General features: G+C 37.9%; 1 protein-coding gene across 4 annotated transcripts in view; it reads left to right on the top strand.

Annotated features, from left to right (window-relative positions):
• pld1 (phospholipase D1) overlaps positions 1-13,871 on the top strand; it is a 96,419-nt gene extending 82,548 nt beyond the window's left edge. For all 4 annotated transcript variants that reach the window (XM_031902209.1, XM_031902206.1, XM_031902208.1 and 1 more), the window contains exons 22-26: positions 3,915-3,964; positions 6,247-6,381; positions 10,023-10,176; positions 10,474-10,591; positions 10,875-13,871. In XM_031902209.1, the coding sequence (XP_031758069.1) occupies positions 3,915-3,964; positions 6,247-6,381; positions 10,023-10,176; positions 10,474-10,591; positions 10,875-11,099 (682 nt within the window). In that variant the 3' untranslated portion in view covers positions 11,100-13,871. The remainder of the gene's footprint in view (positions 1-3,914; positions 3,965-6,246; positions 6,382-10,022; positions 10,177-10,473; positions 10,592-10,874) is intronic.
• Positions 13,872-16,930: the final 3,059 nt, after the last annotated feature.

The raw sequence follows: 16,930 nt of genomic DNA on the forward strand, positions 1-16,930 counted from the left end.
AGGATGCCCCCAACACACTACCATTCAGTAGATAGTTTGCGTTTATATTATTTCTACCAAAGTGCATAAAGTACATAACTAAAGCTCAAAATTGAAGTAAAATCATAAGTACTTTATTTTAACATACATACATACTATAAAGAAGCCTTACGCGTTTCGTACCATTTAGGGTACTTAATCATAGGCTGAATGGTATCCTTTAGACACTCAGTATTTAAGGTTATACTGGCCAGAGCAGCATACTAACCAATTACAACATAGCATACAATGAAGACCATTAATTCGAACCAATAGTATGAACAATGTGATTAGCTAGGTAATTACCAAATTTACACTAAAAGAAGCACATAGCAATGTATGTAAAATAGTAGTATAAGTTCTGAAATACAAGTTAATTATAGTACAAAGTGCATATCAATGAATTATTGTATGTAATTATAATAATAAATACAAGCATATGTACAAGAGGCCTTACCAGGGACCTATAAAGAGGCAAAATTATGTTTTCATCATCTTGAGTCAATGCCGTTTTTTTTTTTTTATACAAGACAGCACTTTATTTGCTTTAGCAGCCACTGAATGACACTGCCTGGAATTAGACAACTTGTTATCTACAAAACCCCCTAGATCCTTCTCAAAAAAGGATCCCCCCCAACACATTACCATTTAGTGTATAACTTGCATTTATATTTTTTCTACCAAAGTGCATAACTTTGCACTTATCAACATTGAACCTCATTTTCCATTCCATTCCATTGCTGCCCAGTTTTCCAATGTTGTCAAATCGCTCTGCATTCTGCACGGAACTTATAATTTTGCACAATTTAGTATTGTCAGTAAAAAAAGAAACAGTACCTCCTATGCCCACCTCCAGGTCATTAATAAACAAGTTAAAAAGCAAATGACCAAAGACTGACCCTTGTGGTACTTCACTAAAAACACTACATTATATACATTTAAAAGCCATTGCTTACTCCAACAAGAAAGTAGCCCAATGACCCGTAGTAAAACGTAGGGAAGCAGGGGCATGACAGACGCGTTGGACAGACTTAGCCACTCCCAGTTGCAGGTGATTGGTTAGTTCGTAAGGGGTATAAAATGCTGGTAACTGTTCCCGCTTCTCACTCCATTTTAGTCAGCAGAGTAAAACGCCCACCCTCCCTCCCTATAGAGGTGGAGGTAGCGGAGTGTCGTTGGCGGGGTGATTAAGTTGGGGGAAAGCAATGGTTGGGTTAGGAGGGGAGTTTTATAGTTAAGTGGCGCTGGCATGCTTGGAACCTCAGGGGTAAGAAAGTGGATTAGGAGGTGATTTTTGTTGGGTAGTTGGTTCCGGGCCAGAAGGGCAGCTGGCAGCGCCAGTTGCGCTGCGCAGTTATTGGATTGTTACAGTGTTTGGCTATTTAAAAGTTGATTTGTTTGTTATACAAACATTTGTGTTATGTTTGAGATGTTGTTTCACATTTGTTATTTATGTTATGTTTTAAATTAAAACTTCACTTGTTGTTAATAAATTTTCTGCGGCCATTTTTATCCCAAGAATTGGTGTATGTGTGTTTATTGGGGATGGTAAGTAAAGAGGTAAAAGGGGGTTGTTGGTTGGGAGAAGGGCGGGTCAAGTTCCAACGTTACTCATGTCATGCTTTTGCTTCTTCTTCTTTTTCTGGCATGCTGCTACTATTGCAAGTGCTGCTCTGTATTTGGCTTTTATATATACTGGACTCATTTTAAAACAGAAAACAAAATCTGTTTTTTTAAATGTAAACCAATGAAGCTTTGTGCACACAACTGATCGTAGCACCTTTGTAGAAACACGTACTATATGTTTAAGCAAGAACATCATTCCAGGGATACAATTTTCCTTGTGTCACTACTATTTCCAGGACATAACTTTTGTACAATTAGCCCAAACATGTCTGCAGCACTTCAAGTTGCACTTAATCGCTGGATTTCTCTCTTTCTTGCTAACTCTGCATTCCATCTGAATTAGAAAGTTTTTTCTGTCAGGGAAAAAATCCTATTAGCACAAGGAATGCTTCAAAGCAGCCATAAGTCATTTATTTTGTCTGGAATAGGAGAATTCAAAACCTTCCCCGGACATCTTTTTAAGAAGCGCTTTTTTTTGTTTTGTTTTACTGGGTAGAGCTTTATAAGTTAAAAGCTCAATCCAAATTCTTCTTCAGGGAAGGAGAGAACCCTTAAGAACATATATAGTTCTGGCCCTTGGGAAGAATAATGATATATCCTGCCTCCTGCATTGTCAATGTCAGGCAATGGCTTAACATAACTTTTATTATTGTTACAGGGTAATGAATCATAAAGTAATTTGGTAGTAGTTTATGTAGGGATTGTATGAATGTCCTGGCAAATGGCCTTTTGGTGGTTGTACAACAAAAAAGAGTTCCACCAGCACGCCCTTACCTCCTCCAATACTTAATACATGGTGCACAGCCCAGAGAGTTCACACTCCCAGCACAGTCCAGCAAGAAAATTTGACTGGCACAACAAGTGTGATGCAAGCGGGGCTTAGCCCCGCGTGTTTATTCAAGGTAGCAACGTTTTGGGGGCGTACCCCTTCGTCAGGCGTTTTTGGTGGTTGTCCCAAATCACACACGATATACTTGATATACACATTATCTGAGTAAGGCTAAGGAGCTATGGCACCAAAGGCAAGAGTCTCAATCTGCCCTGCCTGATGTTGAACTGACTTTGTGGTAGACACAAACCAACACAGAAAGGGGACCCACAAGGAGCTTTTATAGATTTTATAATCAGGACACATTAAGCCGCGATAAAAATGTCTGCATTTTCAACATATCTCCCCAAAATGGTTCCACCTAGGTAGGTCTTTCTGCTGTCTACCCCTAATTCTGGGCATGGCTCATATATGCATGAGCTTAATATGTATTCATCAACAAACACACCACACACTACAGCTGAGCCTGTATGCAGTCCTTTTCTGTTTATACAGATTCTTGGGGATGTATGTCTTATCTAAGCTTCTAGCACCGGTATACTGGAGTGTGCTCAGCTAGATTTATCTTACTCTTACTTGGCCTTGAGAGGAATCTCATGTGGTAACAAGGTTTCATTTTTCAAATCAGGGAGATTTATTGTCACTAACATATTATCGACATATGTCCATGACCCATTCTTTTTTTTTTTTTAGTTTCTTTGTTAGTAGGTGCCTCAGAAGGCACTTTACCAGGGTGGCAAATAGATGCCCGTGGTTAAAAGTTAAAAAGACAATTCTCTTTTAGTGCAGAAAACACAATTGCAATCTCTAGACTAGCAACGCAAGCCCCACTTGTCCCATTCTGAGTGCAAGGCAGTTGACTTCTATTATCTTTATTTCTGGAGTGCTATGCGTATTTTTTCTTGCTCTTTACTTGCTGTATACAGCCTCCTCTTCTCCCCCTGGTGGCTGCATTTATTTGCTTTAATGTTTGTGTGCATGTGCTTAGCACCACCATCTGGTTATTACTGTATTTTTCTTCATTGGTATGGGGAGATTTTCTGTTATAGTGGTGAGCCCTTGTAGGGAGGGATCCTGGAGCTGTACCTTATATTACATACTTATACATACATTGCAGATCAAGTCACCACAGTGAAAACAATAAGGCTAGCATTCAGAGCAAATGCATATGCAGGGGATATTCCTACAAGCATTAGTATTATGCTTGCCTTTGAGTATTAGTTCTTTATGGATTATTTTTTGTAAACTAGATGAGGGCAAATATGTGCTCATTATGCCTACCAAGCAAGATTTCTAGGCTCAGGCATGCAGTGGTGGATTTTTTTCCCTGTAATTTGTCACACTTTCATGACTGTTGTAATATTTTTTTTTTTACTGCTGTGGTCCACCTTTCTCTCCACTTCTATTCTGATTGCCTTTTCTTGTAATTAAATATTTGTAGGACCATTTGCAGAGGGGATAATTCCATCATTGGACAACTGAAAGCAGAAAGTGAGTGATTTGTGTTATTAATTTATTGGTCGTTGCAGAGACAAAGCAATTAAATTGCTAATTTATTTCTTTTAGAAGTTACTTTTATAAAGAGCAGCAGGTTGGTTGCTATATTTAATACTCTTTTATATAGGGTATTTGCTACTTGGATGTAGGGGGTCAAATTTTTTAATCATGTTTTTTCTCCCCCATTCCTTCTTCCTGGCAGGGGTAGTCCAGCTGCTTTAGAGCAGTTTCACTATCCATGTATTTACAGTGGATATAAAAAGTCTACACACCCCTGGTAAAATGTCAGGTTCCTGTGCTGTACAAAAATGAGACAAAGATAAATCATTTCAGAACTTTTTCAACCTTTAATGTGACCTATAAACTGTACCACTCAATTGAAAAACAAACTGAAATCTTTTAGGTGGAGGGAAGAAAACCAAAAAAACTAAAATAATGTGGTTGCATAAGTGTGCACACCCTTAAACTAATACTTTGTTGAAGCACCTTTTGATTTTATTACATTATTTGATTTTATTACAGTCTTTTTGGGTATGAGTCTATCAGCATGGCACATTTTGGCTTTGCAAGATTTGCCCACTCTTCTTTGCAGAAACACTCCAAATCTGTCAGATTGCAAGGGCATCTCCTGTGCACAGCCCTCTTCAACCCACAGATTTTCAATTGGATTCAGGTCTGGGCTCTGGCTGGGCCATTCCAAATCTTTAATCTTGTTCCGGTGAAGCCATTCCTTTGTTGATTTGGATGTATGCTTTGGGTCGTTGTCATGCTGAAAGATGAAGTTCCTCCTCATGTTCCTCCTCTGCTATTTGGAACTGTTCATAATTCCCTCTATCTTAACTAAGGCCAAAGTTCCAGCTGAAGAAAAACAGCCACAAAGCCTGATGCTGCCACCCAATGCTTCACTGTGGGTATGGTGTTCTTTTGGTGATGTGCAGTATTGTTTTTGCGCCAAACATGTTTTTTGGAATTATGGCCAAAAAGTTCAACCTTGGTTTCATCAGACCGTAACACCTTTTCCCACATGCTTTTGGGAGACTTCAGATGTGTTTTTGCAAAATGTAGCCTGGCTTGGATGTTTTTCTTTGTAAGAAAAGGCTTTCGTCTTGCCACTCTACCCCATAGCCCAGACATATGAAGAATACGGGAGATTGTTATCACATCTACAACACAGCCAGTACTTGCCAGATATTCCTGCAGCTCCTTTAATGTTGCTGTAGGCTTCTTGGTAGCCTCCCTGACCAGTTTTCTTCTTGTCTTTTCATCAATTTTGGAGGGATGTCCAGTTCTTGGTAATGTCACTGTTGTGCCATATTTTCTCCACTTGATGATGACTGTCTTCACTGTGTTCCATGGTATATCCAATGCCTTGGAAATTCTTTTGTACCCTTCTCCTGACTGATATCTTTTAACAATGAGATCCCTCTGATGCTTTGGAAGCTCTCTGGGGACCATGGCTTTTGCTGTGGGATGCGACTAAATAAATTTCAGGAAAGACCAACTAGAGCAGCTGAACTTTATTTGGGGTTAATCAGAGGCACTTTAAATGATGGCAGGTGTATGCTGACTCCTATTTAACATGATTTTGATGTGATTGCTTAATTCTGAAACAGCTACACCCCCAGTTAGAAGAGGGTGTGCACACTTATGCAACCACATTATTTTAGTTTTTTTGGTTTTCTTCCCTCCACCTAAAAGATTCAGTTTGTTTTTCAATTGAGTGGTACAGTTTGTAGGTCACATTAAAGGTGGAAAAAGTTCTGAAATGATTTATCTTTGTCTCATTTTTGTACAGCACAGGAACCTGACATTTTACCAGGGGTGTGTAGAATTTTGATATCCACTGTATGTATATATGTACAAATATTTCAAAAATCTGCCCATCTGTGGTTAATGTTAGGTTATTTCTGCACTGATTAATTTTTGCTGCCTTTGAACATGGTTTAGCAATGCTGTGTGCCAATGAAATAGATAATGAACATGTTTTTTATAGCTGACATTGACCAGGCATAAGTGTTCTCTTTGTGCGTTGTGTCTGCATGCACTGAATATTTGCACTCCAAAAACTGTGCACCTTTGAGGTATATGCATCAGTCTGCATAGTGATTCTAATTTATTAATGTACCTTAAGTCACTCTAAAAAATTACCCACTGCCATGCCATATCCTAACTGCCAGCAGTGGGCACACTTCTCCTTCCTGTGAGCTCCACGCCTATTTGCTTTCTACAGGATAGCCAGTCTAATGAATAATGTTTTCACTAACTTCTATTTATAGTTGGAAACCAGTGGATTAACTACATCTCGTTCTGCGGTTTGAGAACGCATGCGGAACTGGAAGGCAATCTGGTCACAGAGCTGATATATGTGCACAGCAAATTGCTCATCGCTGACGACAATACTGTCATAATTGGTAAGTGCACTGCTGCTAATGATGTATTTCTGTTGTGTTATAGAATTAAGAAGACTTAGATGTAACATGTTTATGTATATATCATGTATTGTTCTTCCTAGGGGAACCGAGAGCTGCGGTGTAGCCTGTACAGAGTACCAAACACTGCAGAAAGATTTACTTTTAGCTCTTTTTATACCTTTTAACTTCATTTTTTTCTGCTTCTTCTATTAATAGTGTGTTTTCATGGTCAGTTTTTACACTTATTGAGTTGTACAATTCTGGAAAAAAGTGCTTTTGAAGCAGTAACCAGTGAGGCATTAAGCAAAATAATTGGCTTTATTCCTTCAGGAGTCGCCACTGGAATGCAGTCATGTGTATTCCCAAGTAACAGTTCTATATAACATTAAGCATTTAAAGTGTTGTATCAGTTATGTAATTCTGCACTTAAGCAATGTGCACTGTAAAGATATTCTTTTTCCATTCTCGTGTGCAGTGTATTTCGCCAGTAGCACAGTAATGGGAATGCATTATTTCTCTGTGTTTCTGTCCCACTTGAGAAACACCAGTTGTTGTGCTGCTCAGTAAACAGATGAGACCACATATATGCATAAATCTGGCTTTGTAATGAGACTGATCTCATCCTTATTTCCGGTCAGTCAGCACCTTGGGGTCTGTTTGGACTGATCATCCTGCAATCCCGTTGGATCACATTCTGTCTGCTCTAAAAACCTAAAGGGGGCCACTGCTCTCTTATAATTATGATAATAGTCTCTTATACAGGGCATCAACCAGTTCAGCATAGCAGTGCTAAACCACCCCCTTCTTTGCCTGTCACACTTCCCATAGAATTGCTGGATCATTTATGAACAGAGATCTGCCTGTCACCACTATGTGTGGTTCTAGCACCACCCTTCCTGTACGGACCATCACAGTTGCACCTGCCCACCAACAAAGGTGTCTGCCTATTAAAGACAGAAAGAACTACTGGGGAGATTTGGATTACAGCACCTCAGATGCTTCCCCACTACATGCCTTGCTTGAATTGACAGACTGTTGAAAACTCCAGGAGGGTTTGCAGGTCTACTTATAGGGCATTGAGATTTAAATGGCTCTGCTCTCTGTGGTGTTGTCCAATAGTGGGAGGCACAGATTGTTAAATATTATGTCCCACTGAGTAAGCACATGTGGCGTGTGTTGTGAAAATTAGGATATTATGGCCATGCTACCAAAAGCCACTACCATATTCCACCTCCATACTATCCACTTTACAACAAGCTCCCTTCTTTGGAACACTCCCATGAAAACATGACATCTTCTGGTACTTCTGGTCTCTATCCTGGGTGCACCTCAGAACCCTATTAAGATTATAATTAGTTATTTCTTTTTGTTTTGTGTTGCCTCATGATTGGTAATTATCATCCTGAAACTGGGTGGCACAGAAGTTTGCTGGTTTAAAATGAATGGTAAGAAAGGCTCATCCTCAATATTGATACACCTTGGCTGGTGACAGGTCTGTACTTTTTTTATAACCCCATTTCAGATGTTATTGCTGTCACAGCTCTGCCCCCAGCCCAGAAGTATCTAAGTGGAGAAATGAATACATTGCCTTCCTGGAGCACTTATTCCTTTGGCAATGGCCTAGCCCTAGAGAAACCAAAAGAAAAGCACATTAGCTAAGATTTAAGGTAAATGCCAGCTTCCAAGAAGCCACAAACAAGGGCCACACAATAGTGTTCATGGGAATCAAGGTCACTTTAAATATAGTTTTGTTGAATCAAGAAAATGGCCATATTTATTTTTATTCATTCTCCATTGGAATCTTCCTTTTCAGTGGAAATCACATTTTAGCATGCTTTAAGAGTGGGCTGACTGTCAAAATGTGCTCCATCTGTCTTGAATCAAAGTCAAGTTAAGCAATTAAACCTGACGAACCTGTTATCTGTTCTTTGAGGCACACAAAGTGCTTTGAAATTTGACGTTTTTGGCATTATCTGTACTTGCGCATCGAATTTCCTTCAGACATTCATAATCTTGCATATTTCTATGGGAAGAGCCATTTAGCAGAAACCCAAATAAACACATTTACATTTTTTTCCAGTTTAATGCCACCCATTTGTATGATCGAGAGTAAGTTACTTCTCAGCTGCCCAGCTTTAGACATTTGTGAAGCATAAACCTAATATAAAACCTGCTTGGGGGAAGGGGGGAAGTTTTATTTAAATGATGATAAAGTCCACAGTAGGACTGAGCAGTACAAATGTCCCATGGAGTGCTGCATCTGTCCCTCACGACTCCAGCTGATATAGGATAGCGTGTGTTTTTGTTTTAAAGGGGACAAATACCCACCAATATAACAAAGTACAATTGCTCAGACTGCTCTGCTTTTTTTTAAATTTCATGAAACAGGTATGGGACACATTATCCAGAAAGCTCTGTATTACAGGAAGGCCATCTCCCATAGACTAAGTTTTAACCAAATAATTAATATTTTTAAAATTATTTCCTTTTTCTCTGTTATAATAAAACAGTACCTTGCACTTGACCCAAGCTAAGATATAATTAAGCTTTATTAGAGGCAAAGCAATCTACTGGGTTTAATTAATGTATTAATGATTTCTTAGCAGACAGATCCAAATAACAGAAAGATCCTTTATCTGGAAAACCCTAGGTCACAGGCATTCTGCATAACAGGCCCTATACCTGTATTAGCAGCTACTACAGTGGTAATATTATAAATGTATATCAGGAGCACCCCATGCTGTTTAATACTTGAAAATTCACGCATGTTTTATTCATTCCTATGGGATTTTTAGAAGTGTATTTATCAATGGGTGAAAGTTAGAACTCACCCTTTCATAGATATGTTTCTAAAAATCCCATAGGTATGGATAGAACGTGGGGTAATTTTTATGCATTAAGCCCTAAACTCACACTTTAATATATCTGCCTATTAGTGATGCAAGAAGCACCTCCTGATACTTCTCTGCTCACTTCTCTCTTAACAAGACAGGAACCATAGGACTGAGTAGAGAAGTGTCAGCAGATGCTTTCTCTATTAGTAAAAATACAAAAAAAAAGGTATCTACAAGGGAAACTCTACAATCAAACAAACAGGCAAAATTCATTAGAAACACTTATATTAGAACCCAGCACCATCACGTCTGCCACTGCCCCATTATTCCATGTGAGTGGTATTAAATAACATTAGCAAAAAGTGACTTATTTAAAAGTAACTATGTATGCATCTCCAATGTAATCCAAAAGGTAACAAAATATCAGTAAAGAAATATGGTAAGGTAGCAACTGTAAATGTATTAACCTAAGTATTATGATAGTTTATACAGATTCAGTAGAGCTAAGCCAGGAGGGATATTAGTAAGTGAGTATAGTACATTATACAGGTAGCGACCATTTCCAGAAAGCAGGAAATAAATGTATTTAAGAATTCTGATGACATTTATGTCCCTAGTCAATGGCATGTTTCACTCTGTGTATATTAATCCCACATGGAAGTAGAAGGTATTCTCTGTAGATACGGTACAGTAAATTCATATTATGGAACTGAGAAGGCTTTGGCATGTTTCCCCTAAAAATGACTGACATCCATTTGTGCTTTTTGCTTTGCTAATGAGATAATCCATCATTCTCATTCCAATCAGGTTCTGCTAATATTAACGATCGCAGCATGATGGGAAAGCGTGACAGCGAGATGGCTGTTGTTTTTCAAGACACAGAGACGGTTCCATCGGTCATGGATGGCGAGACATATGAAGCTGGAAAATTCGCCCTGTCACTTAGGATGCATTGTTTCAGGTACATAAACTACTCATTGGAGAAAGCTATTTCTTGGATGCAGACAAGACCACTCAGTATTTTATGGTTTGAGGGGCTAATGAGTAAAATCCTAGATAAATACACTGTAATGCAATGTAAATATCTGAATCCATATATTTTCACTCTCTGATAGAATATAGGGTTTTATCCGCATTCACATGAGGAATGGTAAATGTATAGCTGTAAAGCATCACATTACTGAGTACTGTAGAAAAACTGAAGCTCAAACAATGCATTCACTTTCATGTAATACCCCTGTATGTACCCATTGTGTAGGCTGCTTCTTGGCTGCTTTAATGATCCTTCTGTCAACATCCAAGATCCTGTAAGTGACAAATTCTTCAAAGAAGTGTGGGTTGCAACTGCAGCAAGAAATACAACAATTTTTGACAAGGTGAGAAATATTTTTGTGTGTGTTTGTGCCCCTAATGTCCAACTTTATGTATGTTGTATGTGTAAGGGCAAGGCTTGCTTGGTTATTTCATGTTATTTAATATATACAAGTTTTTTAAATTCCGCTCGCTAAAGCATTGAAATGAACAGGCAATAAAAAAATATAGAATTTCTGCAACTCCCAGCAGCAGCTAAAGGGCCACAACTGGCTGGTTTGCATTGCAAAGATAATGGTAAATGTGTCTGAGGTTTCCATTTTTGTATTTCCTCCTTATGATGTCCAGGTCTTTAGATGCCTTCCCAGTGATGAAGTCCATAATTTTTTTCACCTTCCTGAGTACCTTGCTAAGCCAGGACTCGCCACCCAAGATCGTGTGAAAGCACAAGAGGAATTACAGAGGATCAAAGGTTTTGTGGTGCAGTTTCCCTTTTTCTTCCTGGCTGCAGAAAACCTCTTGCCTTCAGTTGGCACAAAAGAAGCCATGGTGCCCATGGAAACATGGACATGATCAAAATGTTATTGGGGGGGCGTTATGTTATGGTATAGCTGCCTGAAAGGAATGGAGTTTGCGAGAGACAACATGTTTAATGCAGCAGAACTGGTACCGACGGGTGGGTACTTGGAGTCCACACACTGTTTCACCATTGCATTTGTTCAAGCACCAAAGGGTTTAATCACAATCAAAGCAATTACCACTAAATGAAACACGGCTACTGTAAATTTTTACAGTACACACAAATCTCTTATTTCTGGGCCCAGGAAATGGTACTGCTAATGTTTTAAATATTACAAGTAAATTTTTTTTTTTTCATATTTTAAAAATGAGAGGTGCCTGTAGTTACATGTGCATGGTGACTGGGCAAAGTTTTACAGAGCTTAATTACCACTAACTGGATACCCAAGGCTATACACACATTTCTTTCCTATAGAATCGATTTGCTCTAATTAAATACACAAAGTATTGCTCTACTAGAAGCCTGCAGGGGGAGCTGTCGCTCAGCATCAGAAAACTGCAGTGTGTAGAAATGGGCTGTTGGATGAAATTCTTTTTCTTAAATTCCATACATGAAATTCCATGAAGGAGCATGTTATTGATACGCTATTGGCGTAATGCAACAGAACATGGGCAGTGTCTCTGAGCCATTCTTGCCAGGAAAGGGATTAACATTTCTGCTCCATTTTTAAGATTTTGTACGGTTCTCCAGCTCAGGCCTTAGTTACTGTGGGCTTTCACTACAAGCTGCATTTAGTGTTTCAGATAACATTTAATATATCTGGAGTGAACATATATCTGAAGAACAGTGCAATGTTCCAGTATGCAAACATTATTTGCCCTCTATTTAACATCACATTTTATAAAAGCCACTGAATATTTCACTTCTTCCCAAAGCTTCTGACCTTCTTTACAATTAGAGGGAAAAGCATGCTGTCTAGACCAATCCTGAATGAAGCCCAGTGGCACAAATATCCATTTAGAATTATTTTGGACAACCACCATCTGTAGTATCTTATTCTATCAGGTTTTTTCTGCACACACTTTGTATTCATGTTAGATATCATGAAAATAATACCATCATTGCCCTCTACGTCATTCAATGTTAGTACTGGCTGTTCATATGCCACATTCCATTTAGGCATGTAGAATTGTCTATATAGCACCATTATACAGTATTCATATTCTGCTACAGGAAAGGGATGTTCAACCCCAAACCTAAATTACAAACTGTCATTTTGTATATTAGCTTTTCCTACCGTAGGAAATATCATGTGGAAGGCTCTGGTCTGACAGAGCCAGTTCTTGGGGGTTATGCAAAAGTAGCACAGATTAGAGTAAAACAAAAATCTGCCACTTTTCAGGTTAGTTTCTGACATGGGGGTAATTTATATGTATGTACTAAAATGAGTTTGATTGAGTCAGTTTGGGCACACGAAGCATGCCAGGAAGCAATCAAAATATGGGGGTAAGTCCCCTGATTGTAATTTCAATGCCTAATTGCACATATTTCTATACAGTAATATATTGTTATACAGATTTGTATTTGTGGTTATGATGCAATGTCACACAATATTATATTCAATGGTTTCTTGGTTTTAGTTTCATGTTTTACATTTCATTTAGACACTTTGAATTGTTTTAGCAAAATGTTGAACGGAGTATTATATTGGTCCTTCATTTTAGATATTTTCTTTTTAATTCTTTGCAAAATGAAGTAAGTAGAAGTACAGAATCTTTTTTTCCATTATTATTTAGTTGATATACTGTTATTTTAAGTTTTGTCTGTTCGTTAATAGCAATTTCTCTCAGTACTGTAACTCATGCCTTTTGGTGGCTCAGGCTTATTGTTGCCACATAAACCACTTTCTGCCATATAAACATGCAGGGCCCACCTTGGCTGAATTGTCGTCCCAACAATTTTCATACCATGGTGATCGGATCGATATCCAAACATTCATTGTAATACAACTAAAATCTGACTGTGTATGGCCAGCTTTGAGCTGTGCTATACAGGAAGGAATAGTCAGATTTAGGCCCAAATACTTCCACAGACTGAGCAGATCAACCAATAACACACATTCAAGTTGCCTTTATCATATTTCTAAGCCTATTCTGACAAGGAGTGACCGGTTTACTCTGTTCAGCCATTGTAAACGTCTTTCCATGTATTGTCAAGGCACAGGCTCTGGCCACTCACACACCATTAAGTTCCCACTGTAGAACAAAATAATTACAGCTCAGTGTTCAGTAGCTCTTCAGCCAACACACATAAGAACAGGAGCCCCTTATATATTATATAAAGTACATGGCTGTCCAACCTAAACTGACTAAGGATCCTTTCTGCTACATTCAAGGTACAAAGTTCCAGATTCCTCAACTTTAGAACTTAGAGTCAGTACCACTAAACATGTGTATGCCACTTTAACCATTAACAAATGAAGGAATAATAAAGCTTGGATTGTTGGAATGTGCTCATCAGATTATCCTTATTGTGGGATATTGAATTCATTTTGAAGTTTATTAATTTGATCAGTTTATTCAGTAACTTGTCCTACTATGCAAAATGTTCATCTATATCAGTGATGGGGACATTATCCAACATTTCTGAGACATGATTGCCATACAATAAAACAGTAAATGAATATCCCTTCTATGAAGGTTGTACGATACTGCTATCGGTACTAGATGTCTGTGTCGATTTAATATTGTATCTTGAAGCCTAATTGTAATTTGATTTTAAATAAATATATTTAAAGGTTAAATAAAGTATTATTTAAAAAAAACCAAAACTGTTCTCCAGTATATTATGCACATATATTATGGACATCTCTGTCTTTTAATTATATCTTCCTTATAAGCAAGTATGATTCCAATGGGTGGACATGTTTAACTGTGGTTATTAGCAGATAATTAGCTGTAGATGGAGCAAACATTGAAATGACTGGTGTGTTGTGTGCAACGAATGCATTCTGAGAGACTTTATAAAGAGCTGTAGGACTCACCTGCTGTCTAATATATGATTTTATCAGATGACAAAGTCAGTTGCTTAAGTAAAGAAGTAAAGCAGGCCAAATTGAAAAATATAAGAAAGTAAATTAAGGCTTCCATGTTGGGGTCCCTAGTTACAAAGGCGCAACACAAGCAGGATAACAACATTGGGTTGCAAATAAGTGTCTATCTTTGAGTTTGCATTTGTGTATATAACAGAAAGTATCAATTCCTGAGATAAGGTGCCACCAACATCATTATTTGTGCTAATCACCAGTGCCACCCCTGTACACCATAAGTGTCATGACCAGATACCTACACCAAGATCTCATCCTCTACCAATATCTATACGGCAATCTGCTTCCAATTATCATGAAATGTAACTAATGTTTTCCATTCAAATTGTCCCCACTTCTGCCTGCATGTTCTTTGTATTCTTTATAATCTGTAGGTCTGCTTCTATTTGCTACCCAACACTTCTTTGAGCAGCCATAGATCAGTGGCACTCCTTTAGCAGGTGGCTAATGGCTACATTTAGTAAATGCTGAAAAGTGCACTTGTTTCAGAACTAAGTTTTCCTTCCAGTGTCTCCTCTGGAGGAGATTACTTTTTCCAAGTGCATTAAAGGACATTGTTTGTATGGCGCACACTGATTTAGAGTATTACTGAGGGTGGGTACTGATTTTTATGATAGTGCCCATCCAAAAATTGGTATCTGGATTCATTCCAAAGGTGTTCATGTTTAGGTCAAGGCTCTGTGCAAGCCAGTCACCTTCTTCAACTTCCATCTCTGCCAAACTTTTCTGTATGGGCATTAATTTATTTACAGTGTTATAATAAAAAAAAGATTTTAAGGTCCTAATTTATTGTTTTTCTAATTGAAAAATACAGAATTGATATGAAACATATTGAAGCTGTGTTGTTTCTCACTGCAAGTGCCCTATAGGCCAATATCATTAGAGAGTCTAGGTTTCTTAGCATAACTTAAAGATTGGTGGTGTATGGAAAGTATAGAAGCGATAGAAACATGGAAGGGTTTGAATGGTGGGTTAATTATTCTTCACATGACTGAAATGAATTAATGATCAGGTGATAATAAATACGGCAAGACATGAAGTGTCATAAAGTCACAGCCGAGGAAGATGCAGATTATTCATATCAGTTTCCGGCCTATCAAGCTTGCATACTAATGCTACTCACATAACTTGCTATCGTGTGGTGGAAAGGATGCATTCTGGGTTTTCATTGCTACTTCCAGTAGCACTCCTTATCGTACAAAAACACATTTCTGTCTCACTTAAAATTCTGAGAAAAGAAAAAATTGTAGTAATAAGTTTAATAAGGAAATATAATTGATATGGCAAAGACCATATACTTTGTAAACTAGACACTGCAACAAATATACATGTAAATGAGTAGTTCACTCAACATTATATACTGGAAAAATAATATAGGATTTAGAGAAAACCCATGGCCACAAAGCCACAGCGCTGTTATAAAGGTCATAAGTCTCCAAATTGACTTTTAATAGGCTTTGATATTTTATTAGGGGTTTGTTTTGCATTATTATGTGATCTCCATTGGCTGCTTCAGACAGTATCATTTGTTGACCAATGTCTCTCATTGTTGCATGTGGCAAGTTCATTTTCAAATGGGCAAATAGCGGGAACTGGTCCAAGTTTCGTGGCTTTTAAATGGTATATCCTGTGGTTAAAAACTGGGCTTTTAACTAGTTTTTGACCACTGCATATACCATTTAAAAGCATTGTAGAGATAAGACCACCACAGTTGGGTTTGATGAAAGCTTACTGAGTGCACATTACTAAGGAAACACATGCATTTTGTATTCTAAAAAATACATTTTTGAGACTTCTGAGGGTACATTAATACAACTAGTAGTATATGTGAATAGTCACTGTGTCTGTGCTGCAAAACGTCAGGGCTATAAATATAAAGGACAATAACTTCTCACACCAAGCTACTGTAAGATGCCAACAGTGTGTCCCACCAGTAAAAGTAGACTTACCCCAGCTAAGCACAGTCCAGCCCAGCACACTAAGGATATTCCACTGCTTAATTAGGATTTTAGTATCAATCATGGCTGACAGGTCAAGCAGAATTATTACTGTGTGATCACCTATTCTTCACACCATATGTAGGTCATTCACCATAAGTCAAGGCTGTTTTTTGATTTCTTGATTTTTGAAGAACATCATTTTATTTCTTATGCCCATATGTATGTATGTATAACTTTATTTATAAAGTGCCAAGGGTATGCAGCGCTGTACAATCTTACAAAATACAAAATTACACACAGGGAGGACAAGTGTTATAATAAATAAATACAATAAATATGTATAAATGCACAGGGAATAAGTGCCATGTGGTATGAGACACAGTAGGAAGGAGGTCCCTGCCCCATAGAGCTTACAATCCAAGTATAAATATAGAACTTTACACTTGCAATATCCAAGGGTATATGTTGATTATTGCTAAAATCATAGAGATGATACCGGCCTGTTTAACACCCAGTGTTGTCATTTTTATATACTGTATTAATCCTTACACAACAACATATCAGGTTTACAAAGTCATGGATATGATTATTTCTGTAAATGTAATAACCTAAGACACAGCATATTGGTATAGTGCAGTGCTTCACATATTGCTCCTGCTCAATGAAGGGTTTATGGAGATTCTGCAAGACTTTTAGATGTGGAAGTTTAGTGCTGTAGCCTTCAAGGGCTAGGTCAAGCTCTTAGGTCAAGATCAGGAGGCTTTCCATTGATAAGAAAAGGATGTCATAGAAGAGATAAAGCAATAAATAGACCTGGAACAAACATAACGTTGGGTGT

The sequence above is a fragment of the Xenopus tropicalis genome, chromosome 5 (assembly GCF_000004195.4).
Source record: "Xenopus tropicalis strain Nigerian chromosome 5, UCB_Xtro_10.0, whole genome shotgun sequence".
NCBI lineage: Eukaryota > Metazoa > Chordata > Amphibia > Anura > Pipidae > Xenopus > Xenopus tropicalis.